General features: G+C 36.3%; 1 protein-coding gene across 1 annotated transcript in view; it reads right to left on the bottom strand.

Moving 5' to 3' along the window:
- LOC149843282 (actin-related protein 2/3 complex subunit 4) overlaps positions 1 to 18,732 on the bottom strand; it is a 47,805-nt gene extending 29,073 nt beyond the window's left edge. Inside the window, exons 1-6 of the mRNA XM_090001766.1 lie at positions 18,707 to 18,732; positions 17,844 to 17,909; positions 15,416 to 15,468; positions 8,405 to 8,432; positions 6,224 to 6,298; positions 1,265 to 1,369 (exon numbers count right to left, since the gene is read on the bottom strand). Of these exons, the coding sequence (XP_089857892.1) occupies positions 1,265 to 1,369; positions 6,224 to 6,298; positions 8,405 to 8,432; positions 15,416 to 15,468; positions 17,844 to 17,909; positions 18,707 to 18,709 (330 nt within the window). The 5' untranslated portion in view covers positions 18,710 to 18,732. The remainder of the gene's footprint in view (positions 1 to 1,264; positions 1,370 to 6,223; positions 6,299 to 8,404; positions 8,433 to 15,415; positions 15,469 to 17,843; positions 17,910 to 18,706) is intronic.
- Between the last annotated feature and the right edge of the window lie 2,128 nt (positions 18,733 to 20,860).

Here is a 20,860-nt window from a genome sequence, read left to right on the forward strand (position 1 = left end):
TAGGAATTACAAGGGGGAACACCCCTATTTATACAAGAAGAAAGAGGTGCAAAGGGAGGCTCCCAAAGGAGTCGTTGGGGAGCCCCCAACGACTCTATTGGGGGACCCCCAATGCACCTTTTATGAAAAAAAATAAAAAGAAAAAAAGAAATACAAAAAATAAAGATGGAAAAATACAACATATTCCAAATGGAATATGCGCAAGATAGGAAATTACAAGAATACCCTTTTCGGGTAAGAAAATAAAAAAAGGATATAAATATATATATTTATATATATAGAGATACATATACATATAATACTATGTCACATGGGTGCGGGCGCGGGTGCGGGTGCGGGTGCGGGTGTGGGGATTCGGCACTTCCAAAAAACCCGGGTGTGGGGGTGCGGCAGGGGCAAAAATGTAAATATATATATATATATATATATATATATATATATATATATATATATATATATATATATATATATATATATATATATATATATATATATATATAAAGGGGAGAGAGAAAATCCTTTACGAAAAAAGGATTTGAAAAGCAGCTGACATGAGCTGTCAGCAGCTGACAGCTCCTGTCAACAGAGAAAACCCTTTACGAAAAAAAGGAACTGTCAGCAGAGTCAGCAGCTGAAAGCAGAGTCAGCAGAATTTTTTTTAAAAAAAATTCGCAGCTCAGCAGCTGACAGCAACTGACAGAAGCTACTGTCTCAGCTGTCAGCAGAATTTTTTTTTAAAAAAATTTCGCAGCTCAGCAGCTGACAGAAGCTGTCAAAAGCTGCTGTCTCAGCTGTCAACAGTAATTTTTTTTTAAAATTTTGCAGCCCATTTCAAAGGGCAAATTTTTTTAAATAAAAAAATCCAAAAAAGAAAATGGACCTAAATGATCCTGGGTGCGGTCAACGCACCCAGGATCGGGTTGACCGCACCCGGTGCCGCACCCGCACCCGCTCCCGCGTTGAGTCGCGTCGACGCGGGTGCGGCACCCTGCTAGCCGAATCCCTGTGACATAGATATAATATATATATGTATATGTATCTCTATGTATATAAGTATATATATTTATACTTACAACAAAGATATTGGAGATACATTTTAACACACCCTGCAGACAGCACAGTAACACAAAAGCAGGATATTGTATCATGCACATGGTATTATTTGTCATGAATAATTTCTGATAATGGAGTCTCCTAACACCAAGCAGGCTGATCATAGTAACAATACCAGGGGAAAAGCAAAGGAAAGCATCAAATAGCACACCTGTACGGGCTTCCTCCTCAAGATCTGGAATGCCTCCGCTCTCATGGACAAAAATCTTAGAAATTTTTTTGTTAGTATGTTTTCAAGCTCATCTGCCTGCTTTACCTGCAAGAAAAAACAAAGAAGTAGATGCATACATGTATAAGGGGAGCTTTACACATGAGAAAGCACCAAAGTGATTAGTAATGGCACTGTATGATCAAAATCATCTCGTCAAAACACCTGCACTAAGTTTGAATTCTCAAAACAACTGAAGCAATTACTTCATCTACCAAAACAAATTTGATCTTTTTTTTAATGTTTCCATAGCTTCTCTTGCACTTTCCCAAATTTCAAGGTAGTAAGGCACATTGCATGCCAATATATTTCAAATTGCATTTCTTACATTTCTTTTCAAGCTTATAGTTCCAAAATATTTGCATCCATCAAGTGCAGATTGGTCTGCTTTCAGTTTTCACCTATTTTAATGCAATCAGGTAGGGGAATCTTTGCATTCTACTTAATTATAATGTCATGTTCTCCCAATCTTATATGTTAGAGAATTATTGCAGAGGGTTTGAGCATTATCCAATTGTGAAGCTCATATTCTTTCACTGCCACCAAGTTTTTTTCTTTAGAAGTAATCATTTGTTTTCATTGTCGCTGATGTATATGTTGACAGCATCCACAAAATGTCATTTTTCAAAAAGAAAAAAAAATGTTGAAAAGTTGCTGACCAAAGGCTATCCATCTTGGTTCAGCTCAGCTCATATAGGTTTGTCAAGGTAAGTGCATATTACTTATGTAGCACTTATGTAAAAAATAACATGCTAGATCAACTGGCAGGACAGTGTACTTGTAGCCAACAGATCACAAGTTTGATGCACACGGTTTATCCTAAAAAATAATTTTTTTATTATAAATAACCCAATTCGAGCTCAGCTCGTCTGGCTCGGCCTCATCAGAAGCTCAAGTTTGGTTCCCCCCATCGAGCCGAGCTAGATGAACCAAGCTCAGGCAGGCTCTAAAGATACACATCCAAAACCCTGTTCATTTGGCTCCTTAGCCAATGGGGTAGACCTGGTGTATCAGGTCCCATGCTGCTCTTCTCAACTGCAAGAATTTGCCTAGTGGTAGAGACGAGGAAACCCTATCCAGTTCTGAAGGATAATAGGCTTTCAGTTATACTATTTCACTACAAAATAAAGCACCAGATTGGATTTTTATTACCTTGTGATACAAGGAATATTGTCAGTGGTTGCCCCTGTCACAAGTCTTCACCCTGCATCTATTCAGGATAAATGTGCACATATTTTGAGAACCTGTGCCACTCTAATGTAAGTTTGTTCCTCTGGAACTGTACAATGAGTATGCCTAAATCTGTTATGATCCTACTGGGCCTACCCATCAATTTTAAATCACCCCACCAAATGACACCAAACCTTATTATTGGCATTATTACTACATCATGGGTTTGTAACCATCAAAGGTCTTGCACTCCCTCAAACATCAAATATCTGGTAGGTGCCTGACAACTGATTACAACCAGCGGATCATGATCATGACGGACACCATGATATTTATTAAACATCTTGATTCTTCCTTTCAATCTGAGATGTATTTTTTTCGAAAAATGACCGTACTGTATGGGTAATTTGACCCACTTCGGTAAAAACCCTACAAATTTCGATATTCTCCCGATGTCCAAAATTGCAAATATCCAATATCGTTAGGACTATTTTACCCTTCGCAAGTGCAAATTGAGGCCTTATTGCGATAAAATTATACTGCCCGTCGACTAAGTCCAACTCTCACTTAAATCCAGAATCACAGATTTTTTATGCAGACCTCACGAACTTGCATAATTTATTTGCGAATTTTCAGTGAAACTGAAACCACTGAAATCACAAATATCCTATGCTTTCGCATATAAAAAAAAAAATCATAAAAATATTTGTGAATCACCTCTCACAAATATCATACTGTTTCACATATATACTGAAATCGCATAAATTTATGTGTGAGACTCGACTTAAAGGAAACCCACAAAATCACAAATATGCTACTTAAATATTTGTGAATTTTTTATTATATGCATTTTTTCTTAATAGTTGCGATTTTGTCGAATCGTATATATACTCGTTTTTGTTCAAGGGTTTTCTTCTTCACGTTTGTGTCTACAAAGAAATTCTCTGTATAACCTTTGCAACAATTTCTGCATTCTGAGGGGGTTGTGGTATCATCTTTGTGATCAACTTTCCCATCCAATGGTTCGAAATATGAGTTCTATATAATATATAAGTGGGTATCCCCATGCATATTTTTGTTTAATATGGCAGCCTACAATGAGGGGTGTGTAAGGATCCAACTTGCGATAATTGAATATCCCCATGCATATTTGTGTTTGGTTGTTGCTATGGATGTTTTTTGCATGTTTCTTTGTATTGTCATCGAAGTCTTCAACCACCGGATTTAACATTTAGTGTTTACTATGTTTACGGTTTTTCGCATAGAAATTTATATATTGTTGTAGATGATTTATGATTGTTTGTTTGTCCCTTAGTTAATATTTGTTGTTCTTGTGTTAGTGTAATGGGGCTAGGGTTCACTGTGCACAAGCATTGAAAGGGCTAAAGTACACTATCGTGCTTATTTATGTGGATGATATTATTGTTACAGGGAGTTCTGAAAATCATATAAAAGAAATTAAAAGGGTTCTCAATAAGAGGTTCAAGACGAAGGACCTTGAAAAGTTGGAATATTTCCTTTGTATTGAAGTTGATAAAATCAAAGATGGTCCTATCTTAAGTGAACACAAGTACACCTTGGATCTCCTAAAGAAGTCAGGTATGTCTGTGTCACGGGATAAAAGCGAAGGCCCCTGTGACGTGACCTGATGTACCTCAACACCAGAATGACCTTTCAAGTGCACAGCGGAAATCGAGTTGATCATCGCTCATCAAGCGCACGAGCATAGTCGCACAAGCATGTGCGCGCACAATCACATAAAGAAAGCAAGAAGGCAAAGAGAATAAAAGGCAAGAATGCAGAAAGTTCTATTAACAAAAGTTAACGAGTACAAAGGGACCCCAAATTCACCTTGTACCCGAAGCTTCTTAGAGCAAAGCCTTTTATAAGCACTGAAGAGTGTCGAGAGGTATTTATATCAAGAAAACAAAAAAGTGAAAAACATGGGGTTTTGGAACAGTCTGATTGCAAGCCTTTAACGACACCAAGTGTCATTCATCAAAGGTTGAGGGTAAATTATGGAAAATTATATGAGAACCTGTCACATAGGTGTAGGTGCAGATACGGGTGCGGATGTAGAGATGCAGCACTTTAAAAAAACTTGGGTGTGGGGGTGCAGGAGGGTATATATATATATAATTTTTAAGAGTTTTAAGTTTGTGCATGTATGTATTTATATATATATAATATAGATAAAACTAAACTTGGTTAGGGATTACTAAATCTACTTTTGGACATAAATGGACCTCAGTGTAGTTGACTTCACTTGACACACAGGAAGTCATGTCCAAGTGTCGCACTCGCATGGGTGTGGGTGCGACGTGCGTGCAATGCCCTGTTAGAAGAGTCCATGTTATACATGAGAACCCAACAAAATACAGGAGCATGGTGGGCATGATGCAATACCTTATCTTTGCTCGACTTGATGTGGTGTATGTTGTAAACAAAGCATTCCAGTTCACGCACCAACCAAGAACGGGTCATATGGAAGCTGTAAAGAGGATTTTACGTTATTTGAAAGGAACACTTGGTGATGGGTTGTATTATAGAAAAAGAGAGCAAAGTGAAGATATGCTCATAGTCATGGTTTTCTCATATGTGGATTGGGCAGGTAACCCAGATGAGAGGAGGTAAGTTTCAGGTTATTGTGTTTTTATGGGAAAAAATTTGGTTTCTTGGTCAAATAAAAAACAAAGGGTTGTAGGATCAAGCACAAAAGCAGAATATCAAGCTATGGCAGCTGCATCTTCAAAATTTGTGTGGATCAGACGTTGCATGATTTGAATGAGAAAATTCCTCGGTCAATTTTGTTTTGTGATAGTCAAAGTGCTATCAAGATCTCATTGAATCATATTCATCATGGAAAGACAAAACATATAGCGATCAACCAACATTTTATTAGAAGCAAGATTAAAGGAGAATTAGAAGCAAAATTTATTGGGACAGAAAATCAGTTGACAGATTTGTTTACTAAGGGATTGACCAAGCGAAGGTTTTGACAGTTGAAGTCCAAGTTATCCATTGTGATTACCATGTACAACTTGAGGGAGGCTAATGAGACATGACATTGGTTTTGAGTCTAGATTTAGATTCAGATCTGAACTGTTACATGTATTTTATGTATCTGCTTTATTCTTTCTAATTTCACCCATTCATGTGTATAGATATATGCATAATGTTCAAGGGAAAATCTGTAACTGTGATATGATTTGTAACTGCAGCATGTATATAAAGGAGAATACAACACACGAATTCCATATTGGAAAATCGTGCTTCAGCACAACCCCTAACATCTTCTCCTCTTCTCTTCCTTTCTTATGATTGCTTTGAGAATCATATCGGAAAACAATACCTAAAATCTAATACTGGAATGGGCAAACAGCAGAACGGAGTCAGCAGACACTATCACGATCCACTGTTTCTTGTCCATAAATATGAAACTATTTGGTAGGATGTAGCAGGGGATGTTGGAGTTTGGTGATGAAGTGATGGGTTTGGAGGTGCTACTTCCTACTTTATTTCACTGTTCTAGTGATAACTAGGGATGGAAATCAGGTCAGGTGGCCCACAGCCCAACCGTGGCTCAGGCCAGCAGGCCCATGTCTTTCCCCTTTAAAAATCGGGCAGTTCTGTGGCCATCCCATGGACTGGCCTGCAATGGAACAGCCCATTAACCAGCCATAGTAATAACATGTATTGTATCAAAAGATGTACCATTCAAAACAATTTTACCTTAATGCTTATGCGAAGAGAATTGATGGATGTCTCAATCAAGCACTTCTCTGCTTCATTTCGACATACCAAAACCTGAAAGAAGAAAGAAACTTACTTTTTCATGCAACAATCAAATCTATTCAAATATTTTACAAAACTTAGGCTCCACGGGGTCCAAAAGTACAACATTAACAACTAGATCTGGTAAGTTTATTTCCAAGACCATTTCCAAGACCAAGTAATAATGAATATCCAAACGCAATCAATAAACAATAATCTGCTTATGACAAATTAGAGAAATGGAAATCATAAGACCAATATTGTTTCTTTCACAGGATATAATTCATGCATAGATATACAATAATGTCAATAAATGTTATTTAAATGAAACACGGGCAGTTTAAAAAATAGACAAGTAAATCTCCAGTTCCTCAATAATGCTATTCTTAGGAATGTGTACATTCAATTAATTAGCTGATATGTGCTTCTTCTCCTTTGATGTTTATGCCATTGTATGCTAGACTGAATAAACTTCAGATATTTGGCCTTTTGACCTGAATCATCTTTTCTTTTCTCAAAATCACAAAGCATACTTTTATTTTTAAGAAAGAATATGAGGAAGCAACAAAGTGTCAACCCCAAGAGGAAGAAGAAAGCAAAGAGAGAACAGCATTAACTTCCTATACAAGTATGTAACTGACAATTTTCATAAGATCAACTATGTGAGAATATGTCTTTCTGATTTCTATCTCTAAATTTAACTTGGGTACTGTAAAGTTCTTGTCAACCTTATTTCATTTTTCACATTGGAACACAAATTTATAGAGTGACAACTGGGATGGCTTAAGTTGCAGTAAATTGTCAGAGAAGAAATTGCAGCTCCTACAAGGTAGCATTCATATGCAAGAATTCAAGCTTTCAGTGAACTGATTGACTTTTCAAGACAATTGGTAGCATATATTGCCAGTAATTGCACTAGCATTTATGGCAGTTAAATGCTGAAGTTGCATTTTCAGACGATACTTGAATAAGGAAATGCAGATGCCATTACCACTTGGCAAATCAAATATACTTATACCAAGCTGCAAACCTAGGAAATGTTCTATATGGTCTAAAATGGGCCCCTTGGACTTCTTTAAGAAGTTCAATTTTGCAATTTATCACTTGACCTCCATCAAAATTATCATGATTTTTCCCTTACTTTTTCCAGCTCAAATATAAAATATTTTGTTTTTTTGCATAAATGATGCAGACAGCATGGTATTAGAATCTAACATAGCCAAGCAATGAAATATTTGGGATGAAAAGTCTTTGGTGCTCTTTGGTATCTTCTTAGTCTTGAACAGTTTTATTTACCCTTTGGTTGTCTTTTTTATGTGGTTGAGGATACTAAAAACTTTGGCAGCTGATTGAAGTTAATGAGAAACTTGGCCTACTAGTAAAGCACCTATTAAGTTGGTTCATGAGTGCTACCAAGTTCGTACACGTGACATACTATAAGACTTCCAGGACCAAAAGAGATAGCTGGATGGTTAGGTCGTACCATCATAACTGAGGGGTCTCAAGTTTGAATCCAATAGCGGTTATTCCCCAGCTTGCATATCAAAAAAGGAAAAAATATATAACTACCATTGTTCTTCGCATTGGCCTCCTGTGAATCACTCTGATTCAGAAGCTCTAATAGCTATGACATTCCATGAGCAGTTTCTGTACCTTAGAGACACATCACTTAGAACAGTAGTGCCAATCCATCGCCCAAATTACTTCCAATATGGTGTGGCCTAGTTGATTATTATCCAATAAGAGAAGTCCAAGGTTATATAACTATTCTACACTAACAGCGAATGTACAACCATGACTAAGAGAATAATACATAAGAACTTAGCGTTCGGTTCTTGGTCATAGCATTTTCAAACACAACAAAGCTTCATATGTTTCCAACATTTTGTATATATGAAAAAGCATGCATGCAATTCTCATTCTAATAAACAGTTTCTAACAAAGCTGCATGGAAGAGTTATTCAGAGAACATAGCAGGTCAAAGCCAGCTGAAGCCCTAAAAAGTTGTGATAAGGATTAACCAAGTTATAGACATTTTCCATAGATGATGGAAATTGTAAAATATCTCCATGGAGAGTGAAGTTAAGAGTTGAGAGCAGATAACCATAATATTCAATGATCAAGAGAATAGACACTTACTGGATTCAGCAGAAGCTCCGGGCTGGTCCTGCATATATGGAAGAAGTGTCAAAGATCCATCGAGGGTCCAGTTCAATAAACATTTAATATCAGACCTGTAGGATAGGAAAGGATGTGCATTACATGGTGGAAATTAAACCTCTGTAAGATACCTGATCATAAAATACTTCCATCATCTATTTAGGAACTTTCATGTAGTTTCTCCAACTTCTCATAGATATCTGCTAGAAAGACTTCTGTACTGACATACGCATTTACTTTGTTGTTATTTTCAAGAAACTATAGAAATGAAATTAATAAACACTAACTAGGATTACGAAATCTTAATTTTATTACTCTCAATACCCCTATCTTTATTAGACTTGAGTGAGCAGCGTATGCAATAAGTTTTGTAAGAAGATGAGTTCTTGGATCATCACCAAACGAAGCTTCAAATAGCTCCAACCAAAAAGCCGAAAAAGATCATTCACAAGAACCACAAAGGTTCATACAAAATACCCGAAAAAGGGTATACAATAATAAGAGAGAAAATATATATTATTGAATGGGTAAACACCCTCGAGAAAATCATACATAGTGAGGGGGCTTTGCCCCATATTTATAATACATTGAGAGAGGGTAGAAGAGAGAGTCTTTAGGCTCCCAACGGCTCTAAATAGAGCCGTTGGGAGTCCAACCACTCTCTTACTTTTTGACTAAGTCAAATGTTGACTAGTCAAAAAGGCTAAAAAGTTACAAAAATAAAAAGGAGAAAAATCCTATTCTAACTAGACTAAAAAGAAAAACAATTCTTAGTTAGCCTAGGATATTACATATTATTTAATATTCCTCCTCAAACTTACGGTTGAATAACCGAAAGTTTGTCCAAGAGAAAGTAAAATCATGAAGCAGCGAGAGGTATGGTAAAGAAATCTGTCAATTGATATTCTGAAGAAATATAGGGAAGATCAATGGTGCCGTGTAAAAATTTCTCTTGTACGTAGTGACAATCCATCTCGATATGCTTGGTTCATTCGTGGAATGTCCGATTGTTGGCAATGTAAATAAAACTTTTGTTATCGCAGCATAGTCGTGATGCTCTTGTACTCTCAATACCCATGTCATAAAGCAAGCGCCTTAGCCAGACTACTTCTATATCACATAGGTGCGGGTGCGGGTACGGGTGCGGATGCAACACTTTAAAAAAACTTGAGTGCGGGTGTGTGGGGAATATATATATATATATATATATATATATATATATATATATAATATAAATAAAAATGAACTTCATTAGGGTTAATTGAATCTACTTTTGGATAAAAATGGACCTCAATGTGGTTGACTTCACCTAACACAAAGGAAACTGTGTCCAAGTGTCGCACTCGCTTGGGTGCGAGTGCAGTGCCCTACTAGAAGAGTCTATGTAACATAGGACTACTTCCATAGTGGTTGTATCCATAACTCTATACTCGGCTTCGATTGACGAAAGAGACTTTTTGTTGCTTCTTGCACCTCCAAGAAATCAATGATTCACCTAAAAATACACAGAAACTAGTAGTTGAATGTCGATCATTAGGATCACCTCCCCAATATGCATCAGTATAAGCAGTCAAATCTAAGGAAGAAGAAACAAACAAAAAAACTCCTCGAAAAATGAAAGTTTTAATATATCTAATAATACGTAAAACAACTCCCATATGAAGAGTGGTATGAGCATGCTGAAATTGGCTTGTTGTGTCAATGGCATGGGCAATGTCAGGTCTTGTAATGGAGAGATAAGACAGTACCCCGACAAGTTGTCTGTAAGGTGTTGGATTTTCAAGCGGTTTTCCATCATCAATCTTCATTTTGATATTTACAACTTCGAGAGTGTCGACCTGTCTTTCATCTGAGATATCAGACTTGTCAACAATATCTAGAGCAAATTTAGATTGAGTTAGCAAATAGCCTCCAGAGGAATAAGTAATTTTTATGCTAAGAAAGAATTTTAAAAAACCCAAATCACTCATTTCAAAGTGTGTTTTGAGAATTTTTTTAATGTTATCAACTCTTTGTTTATCACTTCCAGTGATGATCATGTCGTCTACATAGAGGAAAAGAATAATAATACCTCCATAAGAATTCTTAACAAACAAAGTTGTGTCAGTAACACAAGATTGAAAATCAAAATCAAGCATAACTTGACTAAATTTATCATACCAAGTTTTTGGGGCTTGCTTAAACCCATAAAAAAGTCTTATTTAAATGAAGAGTTTTTTCTTTGACAATATTGATGCCATGTGGTGGTTTCATATACACTTCTTCAGCTAGGCTTCCATTAAGAAATACATTCTTGACATCCATTTGATATATATGTCATTTCTTTACAGAGACAAGAGCTATTAGGATCCTAATTTAGGTCATTCTAGCGATTGAGGCAAAAGTCTCTTCATAGTCTATTTTATACTCTTGAGAATAGCCTTTGGCAACTAATCGGGCTTTAAACCTTTCAAGAGTGCCATCACTCTTGGTTTTAACTTTATACACCTATCGACAACCTATAAGCTTTTTGCCTGGTGGAATATCTTGAATAGTCTAGGTATTTCGCCTTTTCTAAGGCTTTTAATTATGTTGTCATTAGTTTGACCCATTCAGACGGTTCCTTTGTTGCAACATAGTTAGAAGGCTCTACGTAGGAGTGTATTAAGGCAATGTGGGCTTGATACTTCGGTGAAAAAGACTCATAGGTGATGCAGAGCAGGATCGACCCAGATCCATACTGCCTGACCTAGGCAGAAGACCGGACCTGCACGATGGGATCGAGGATCGGACCCAAGTAGTGGATTCAATCCAGATCACGGCACCAAGACGCAGGGGCGATGTACCCTTGCGTACCTATTCCAGACGAGCACAGGCCCAGGCCCGGACGACAGACCTAACAACAACATGAAAACGACTCAGGTCCCAGACTGAACCCGAGACCCGGATCCGCCAACCGTCTTTAAAAAACATCTCCTAGGGTTGCATGGGGCAGACTTGGATGGTTTTTTCAGCAGCCTTCTTCTGATTCTTTTCTTCAGCAGTTTTCCCTTTAACTTTTATTCTTTCCCATTGTTTATTCCTTTTTTGTTAAAGTTTGTTCCCTTGTGTGATTGAAGACTATATTGAAAATATAAATAAGTATCATCGTTCGGTGGTCATTCTTCTTGTTACTTGCACGTCACACGACTGGGAAGGTCGTGCCATCATTTTCCCCCAGTCAAGTGCATCGAAGTTGATTCTTCCCGCTGCATCAAACTGCATCAATAGGACAATTTTTTTGGAAACTTTTGACCCTCTAAATGACTTTCTAGTTGATATTTGTTCCTGTTCTTTAGTATATTTTTTTAGAACACATGTTTTTTCTAAATTTTCCCGCCTAGAATATTGAATACAATCTTGATGATCACTAAATGATTATGTACTTATCATGTCATTTTGATCGTCTTGACTTTCATCAATATCACCTTCATCAATCTTTGGAACTAAGTCCAAAAAAAAAATACTCATCTATTTCCTTAGAGTTCTCACTTTCAACAAAACTTTTCTTTTCTAAGAAGGATACATTCCTTGATACATATAACTTTTTAGTTTCAAGGTCAAAACATCTAGTCTTTTTGGTGATTTGCATATCTTAAGAAAACACAAGGAATAGCACGAGGAGAGAGTTTGTCATTTTTTACAGAAAAAAACAAAACATTTGCACCAAAAAACCCTTAACCTAAAATAATCTGGAATTTGCTTGAAAAGTTTTTCAATAGGAGATATATTGTTTAATGAAGAGGATGTCATTTTGTTAATAAGATAAACTGCAGCTAGAGTGGTTTCGACTCAAAAAGTCTTTGGTACTTGATGTGTAATGAGTAAAGTTCTTGTTGTTTCTATAATATGCCTATGTTTTCTTTCTGCTAAACAATTTTGTTGAGGAGTATAGGGACATGATCTTTGATATGTAATACTGTATAGATTCAAATATCATTCTTAAATTGATTTTTGACTAGATTATGAAATATTTAAAAATGTGAGAAAACTTCGGATTTATGCTTAAGAAAATAGATCCAAGTATGTTTTGTAAAGTCATCTACGAAAATTACATAATACATAAAACCACCTTTTAATATAACAGTTGCGGGTCCCCACATATCCGAATGTACTAACTCAAGTGGTCGAGAAGAGACAAAGGTTCTTTCTTGAAAAGGTAATCTCTTCATTTTTTCAAGAATGCATTTTTCACATGTAAAGGTTTCAAAATTACAAAAAATTTCCATCTTTGGAAAAAGTGGATCTTTGATACACTAGGATAGCTAAGTCTCTTGTGCCAAAGATCAAAATTCATTTTCTAAACATTACAACATAATGTATTCTTAGGTATTTCCAAAAATCCATGTAGTATGGCCTTCCCCAATCAGCTTTCCTGACTGGTGATCCTGCACTCGACAACCACGAAAAGAAAATGAGACATTACATCTATGGTTAGATAATTCAGAGACAGATAAAAGATTTAGGTTAAGTTTGGGAATATATCTAATTTGTGGAATATAAAATCTTTTTAAGTTTTAATAAATATTTTCAAAATTTACTATTCCTTTGATTTCAAGAGATGTCCCATCAGTGGTAAAAACATTTGACCCATATGAGTTATGACATTCGGATAACATATCAATGTTTGATGTCATATGAAAAGAAACACTTGAGTCAAGAAGCAAAAGATCAGAGATGTCGATGGAAGAAACTGCGGCTCCAGTGGATGAAGATGCTCCTTTGAGTAGTGGTTGAAGTGCCTCCACTAATTGTGTTAAGGACATGCTTCCAATGGATGGTTCATTTGATTCTTGTGGAGATCCGACAGAGGCAACCTTCTTTTCATAGGGTTTCTTCAATTTTGGACAATAAGTTTTCACGTGTCCCGATTCTCGGCAATAGTAACAAATGACTTTCCATTTTTCAAATTCATTTTCTTATTTCTCATCATTTGTCCTCCTATATTGTGAGGGTTTGTATGTACGAACATGGTTTTCTGGTCTAGATACGACTAGAACCGAGTCATCCTCACACTTGGAAATTCTCTTCTTAACCCTATTATCTTTCATGCTTAATTCTTCTATTGTGTTTTTTATTGAAGGAACCTTTCCTCGATAAAGAAGAACGAATTTGGTTGATTCAAATTCAAATCTTAATTTACTAATAAATTGAAAGAAATGCTCTGCATTTATTTGGTTTTGACAAAGTTCTATGTCTTGTGAACAATGTCACTTTGGTTCAAGGAGAGCCAACTCTTCCCATAATTCGGACAAGCTATTATAGTACGCTCTAATGCTCTTGTCTCCTTGAACTATATTTCGAACTTTGTCTTGTAAGTTGCACACATGTGCAATATTTTTAAGAGAATACATTCTCTTAGGATAGTCCCAAACATCATTTGCATGTTCAAATTTTGCAAGACTTGAACATTTTTTAATATCGACACTACTTATAAGCCAAGACATAATCTTGGCATGTCCCATTCTCCATTCCTTCTACTTTTTCTCGTAAGTGGTAATGACTTTGTTTTTCTCAACCTCTGGAAGAGGTATTTCTTTCTCACCTTCTACCTTTGTAAGGATTAATTTAGGTTCCAAATCGATTCCATCAATTAATCCCCACAACCCCTTTCCCCATATAAGGTGCTTCATGATTGAAGCTCATGTAACATAGTTAGAATCGTTGAGCTTAATGGGTTTAATGGTGAAATTATCATTGTCATCTATTTTACAAGGTTTGAGAAGAAAAAATAAAGAAAAAGAAGAAATAAGAAGACTAGAGAAGAGAAGAGATGAAGGAGAGGATAATGAGTACACCACCAATAACGAGTATGAGTGCTCCTCCAAGCTTTCATATGATCACAATTTCACATATACTTGAAAAGAACTTCACTTCTTTTTCAAACTTTGAATGACACGTTTCCTGATGCACCGAAACTAAACTTAGCTTTATCACCAAGCTCTGGTACCATATAAGAAGATGAGTTCTTGGATCATCACCAAACAAAGCTTTAAATAGCTCCAACCAAAATGCCAAAAAAGTTCATTAACAAGAACCACAAAGGTTCATACAAAATACCCAAAAAAAGGTATACAATAATAAGAGAGAAAAAATATATTATTGAATGGGTAAACACCCATAAGAAAATCATACATAGTGAGGGGACTTTGCCCCATATTTATAATACATTGAAAGAGGGTAGAAGAGTCCAACGACTTACTTTTTGACTAAGTCAAATGTTGACTAGTCAAAAAGGCTAAAAAGGTACGAAAATAAAAAGAAAAAGCCTATTCTAACTAGACTAAAAAGAAAAACAATTCCTAGTTAGCCTAGGATATTACATATTATTTAACAAGTTTAACTGACCTATCTGTAACATTATTAGCAGGTTCTCAACTTTGGAAACTAGATCCTATATGCTAGAGTCTCTATCCACCTGATCCCACCCCTTACATACTATGCTCTCTAAGCAGCCACTATTAGGGAGTCAACATAATTGTATAGGAGCAAATATACTTTGAATATCTCATGTATCTCATGCATTCTTGGTGATATTTTCTATTGCTTGAATTATCAGGTAATTTCATAATCTTAGTATGCCACAACCAATTATCAATATCTATAATGGTATGGATGTCTCATCATGCTAAAAAAGGGGATATTATCAAACAAGTTACAACATATACTTTACAATACTGAGCTAAACTTCCTTTTGAAAAACAAAAATGATTTTCTTTATGATTACTTCATAAAACCTAGTTCAGCTTGCCGAACAATCTTCATAACATTGTAGCTTAAGAAAAAGATTTGTGAAGCAATCTTTATTGAAAGTTGCAAAACATATACAAGAGATGCAAGCATATGAAGGCAAAAACTTCTGTAAACAGCATATTGTTGCACCAAGTTGAACTAACAACCTCCTTCCAAAGGCAACATCATGGGGTGATCAATCTCACTGCTTTATAAAGTATTTTCAGTAAGAAAACTTACTTCAATTCAACCTCTGGCTTGTTATGTCTTTCAACTTCTTGGCATGGGAAATTCTACAAGAAAAAACATCAATATTAGTCACAGAGACCTAACATGTCATACACAAGAGAAAACAACACCCTGAACTTCCAATGACATCATCTAAAGAACACCCAAAAGTCATATAAAACACAGCATACAAAAACAAATTTAACATGTTAAAACTAATAATTTACCCCATTTAATGGTCATAACCAAGGTTGCCAGACTAGGAAGTGGAAGCGGGAAACAATACAGGAAGCAAAAGCGAGAATCGATGCATTTTCAAATGTATAGGAAGCGAGGAATAAAAAAATATATAAGAACTGAATGGGAATAGAAATGGAACACAAATAAAAGTGATTATTCTTAAAGTTTATGATTTTTTACTGTAAAAATCTATGTCACATGGGTGCGGGTGCGGCACTTCCAAAAAAACCGAGTGCAGGGGTGCGGCAAATATATATATAAAGTCCAAAAGTTGGACATAAATGACCTTGGGTGCGTTGACTGCACCCAGGGTCAGGTTGACCGCATCGGTTGCGGGTGCGGGTGTGGCGCCTAGTTGGAGAATCCCTGTGACATATATTAAAAAAAAATTCTTGGCAATTTTTTTTTAAGTCCAAAAAATTTGACCAAAATGACCCTGGGTGCGTTGATCGCACCCGGGGTCGGGTTGACCGCACCTGCATCACGTCACCCAATGCAGGTGTGGCACCCTGCTAGCCGAATCCCTGTGACATAGGTAAAAATTAATTTTTTAACAAAATCTAAAAATGATGATTGCAAATTTAAAGAAAACACATGAAAGTGATTAAGAAGTGTGAGGGGAAACACATAAAAAAATATGAAACGTAGAGTGAGAAAACATATAAGAAGAATAGATGAAGTGTGTGAAAAGCATAGGAGAAGCGTGGGAGAATTGAGATTCCCATCAAGTTTTGGAAGCGAGGAGTATCGTGCTTCCGAAGCGAGTTTCCGGGAAGTGGGCTTCCCACTTAACTAAGAAGCTTTCGGTAACTCTGGTCATAACCATGTGTTCAATGACCAAACCAAAACTTATAATAATAACATAAAAAAACTAGAGAGCAAAATTATACATCATAACATACAGAATCCCTCTTCGATATTGCATTCTTCATAAGCATATTTGTCCACACAAAACAAAACTTACGGCACCACATAAAGGTCTAGGATTTGCTACTATCATCTCATGCTAAATCATTTTCTTGTTTGTTTCCATGAACCACATATTGGTCAACCAAAAAAAAAAGCCTCTTCTTCATAGGCCATTTTTACATCTCATTTTAATCTATCATGGTCAATGAGTCAGTCACAAAAAGTTAAGTCACTAATAACTTCAAGTTGATTTATGAGTAAGATAAGGATAGAAAATGCTTCAGGGTTGGTGAATCTTCACAAAAAGTTAGGATAAAACATACATACTTTTCATAACTGTTCTAACTTGGAGTGTGTCAACACATAAGATAGAATAATACTAATGACCAAACCAAAATCATGTGTCCTTGACAAGTTAGAAATTGGGGAAAAAAGAAAGAAAACTGTCTGTTTCATTCTTTTCTGGGTGGGCAGCAGCAACACCTTGTCACCCTACCCACCCAGTTCCAGTCCTTGTAATTTTGATTTGGTGGCATTCATTACACAATGGCTGTGCTATATCACACTGACTTTGTAGATCCCAGCAACCAATATCCACAAGTGCTGGAAGAATGGGATTTTGGTTCTGCTGAACCACAGCATGTGAAAATGTCAAAATAAATGGCTTTGTCTCTTAATCGACCCATCTGGACACAAATCCCTGCAAACCTGGGGTTTTAGAAGAACCATTTACTTGTAGTTGTAATAGTATGCTTTGGATCCACACAGAACAACTACACCATCAAGGAAATCACCTCTTTCCCATTCATCAATGAAACTGAGAACAAGGAAAGAAGAAAATAAAAGTATTTAGACAATTAAATATTGATGATTTCGCTCCTCTTTTTTTCACTTGTTTCCAGTGAAAACAAATTAAGCATCTGGACTCATTTAGCAATGAGCATGCTTCTTGCAACATGATTCAAATTTTTATCAATGACAATATTCAAAGTTATCTCACCTCAAAAAAAAAATCAACAGGTAAGAAAATTACACCATTTGCAAAATGATAGGAAAGATCGTTGCATACATAAATCTACTTGGTGCCTGGACTACGAACCTAACTAGATGAAACTACTCTGTGTTTGATAAAATTACAGAGAAAAGGGAAAATGCATTCATTATATCATACTAAAAACAAACTAATGCATGTATCATCTATTAATTGAGCTTTTATGAATCAAGAACAAATTAAAACTTGAAATATCTCAAAACTTGGAAAGAGAAAATCGAGGACAGCGTCCAAAACTACCTGTAGGCACATTGCAGCCTCCAGAGTGTTCCTTATGCACGTCAAATATAACCGCAGAGTGTTCGCCTGAACAATCAATCAAGCACAATTTTAAAGAAGAAAAAAATCCGTATTATACTTATGACTTCAAGCAAAGAAAATTGTGAAGTTTATTCTTTTCAAATAAACATTCCCATGAGTGGTGACGTTCCTGCAATGCCCTGTGAGACCTAACGCGGTCCTAATTGCTTCGAAATGTCATTTTATCCGTAAATCATGCACGGCAATCTCACCCACAAAACGAGTATGCGTGTAATCACATAATCCGGTGGACGAAATGCCGCGGCGACGAACAAATTCATAAGGACTACATCATCATAGAACATTTCATGGCGGAATGAACCAGAAACACGATCACCCACAAGAACAAAACCAGTCGAACCGGATAAGAGGCATGAGAAAACACAGAAGCATAGCAATGACACATTCTGTCTTGCCGAGACTTCCAAGGAAAACAAAGCAATTCAAGCGGAAACAGCAATGATCCATTCTGAAAACATTAGAACTACAATTCCGCAATCTCTGGTTCGAGAGGAAAGATCGCGCACAGCAATTCTGAGCCATGAGACGAAGAATGAACAAAACTATGCAAGCGAACAAAAACTAAATTGAAAGCGTAATCAGAGACGAATTCGATACCGATTGTTGAAGAATGAACGAAATTAAGTTAAGAATACGAGAGATCGCATCGAACATAAAGAATTCAGCGTCGCATGGGTTAGATCGGATGAGGGTGATCGCTAGGAATGAGGGAAAACAAACTAACATATTCACAGTGAGAGAAGAAAATAGAAAAGAAAACGAGAGAGAGAGAGAGAGAGTACCATCTTCCCGAAACCCCCCGAAGAACTCTGCCGCCAAGAGGAAGGGCCTGTTGCAGAAAACCATCTTTTAGAAAGACTGCGATTTGTAAATAACGTACAATAGAGGAAGTTTTCGGAATTTGTAGGGTCCACTCACAAAATTAGTCCTGAAATGGATCGAGTCTTACAGACCCGACCCAACATATTAAGATCTGGAGCCATTAAGATAGTTCGGATTAGCCAATCAACCTGTTACGACCCTCTACCTTGTAAATAGTATATATAGGAGTATAATTGTAGTGGCGTGTTTGAGTTTGGGATGGGTGATGTCCGTCTCCGGCCTGGTCTCCTCCAAGTCTGAGTCTGATCTAAATCCAGACTCAGACTTGAATCCACTGTTTGTATTTAAGATTCAGATTTGGATCAGGCAATCCAGACTCAGACTTGAATCCACTGCTTGTATTTAGGATCTGGCACAATCTGGCCTTTATTGATCTATTTGCACCCCCATACGGGTGGCTGGTAAAGAGCTGCTAAGGAACAAAGCTCAACTAGCATTCATAGCAATACGAGGGAAGTTCCCATCAGACCACAACGGTTCTGCCTAACCCTACGGTTGAGTTGCTTTGCTGACAACATACCCGGCGGCTAGGTTGAGTGAATGCCCAATCAAACATGACTGTTATAGGCTGTCAACTTAAGCTTTCGGAACATTAACTCCATAGGGCCACCCAACTTAGAACGCCGTTGGTCCGTAGGACTGTGAACGGATTTGCCTCTGGCCTTTGGTCACGTCCAAACCCCAAGAGTTCGCCGGGGGGGAGCATGGTCTATGAAAATCAGCAGCATAGGTTAGGTGCTATTGGTGGACTATGAGACAAGCTAGAGTGTTCAAGGAATCAAGGGCTCATTCTTGTGGTGGACCAAGCAGAGTTCAAGCTCATAATTAGTGCAAATAGAGCTGGTAAACGAGTCGAGCTTGGGTTGTTCGGGCTCGGCTCGTTAAGGGTACACCCTTGAACTGAGCTAAAGCTCGCTAGCTGACTCGTTTTTTTAAAAATTGCTTTTTAAATGTTAAGTAAAAATATTTGTATTGTCCATGCAAATAATGTGCCTCCTGAAATACCTACAAAATTGACAAAATCTCCGGCATGTCAAAAATTGTGGATCCTCGACTTTTTTAGGATATTTTTTTCCTTTGTACATGTGAACCTATTGAGGTTCACGCGATATATAGATCTATGAGAAGTTTGCAAATTTTCAATAAAAAAAAGATTTTGCGAACATTCACAAATACGATATTCACAAATTGTAATGCCCCAAAAATTTTAACCTTGATTATTGTTCAAATATTAAAATTTTGAGACAATTTTTTTTATAAGTATAAATAAATCAGATCTTATAATGCGAAAACGATTTTAAAAAATGATTAAGACTTTGGGCAGGATTACACTAAAGATAACAATCAAATCAAAATGTATGGGATATACATATTTCAAACCATGTATAATATAAGACTGAAATATGAATAATTTTAATTTTATTTCAAATCAGAGTATAAAAGCAATAGTTCAACCTCTACATGATCAAACACTTAAAATTAAAATATCATGTTTGCCAAGATCGCATGGTAAGAGTGGATTCTCTAGGATGCAACTCGACCAGTACTTCGCTCCAACTACTCATCATATTTTACCTGCATTACTTGTCACCCATAAAACGGGGTCAGACTCGTTAAAGTCTGGTAAAATAACTCAAACTTAAACTTAAAAAAATATATCAAATATTTAAAGGTAAAGACATGATATATTATTCATCAATCATCAAGTGATAGGCAAGGGAACAACGTCCTATGAGTCATTCATTTCAAGCATTCGAGTATAAAACATTTAAAAGCATTTCATCACTTAATAAAGCATTCAACCTTAACTCACATAATAAAGCATATTCTATATGCATTCAAGTCATACAAGTCATCGCATAAATAAATATATATATATATAAGGCATTCAAATCATTGCATCATTTTTATATGCATTTATAATTCTTATAAACAATAAGTCAAATCATATATGACTATTCTAGCGTGAAATACACGCACATACCTTCTAAGTAATTTAGTTAGATATTCATGATACACATAATCATGATACATAGGTGTGATATATTTACTCA

This window comes from Nuphar pumila, chromosome 3 (genome assembly GCF_984573655.1).
Source record: "Nuphar pumila chromosome 3, dmNupPumi1.hap1.1, whole genome shotgun sequence".
Classification (NCBI taxonomy): domain Eukaryota; kingdom Viridiplantae; phylum Streptophyta; class Magnoliopsida; order Nymphaeales; family Nymphaeaceae; genus Nuphar; species Nuphar pumila.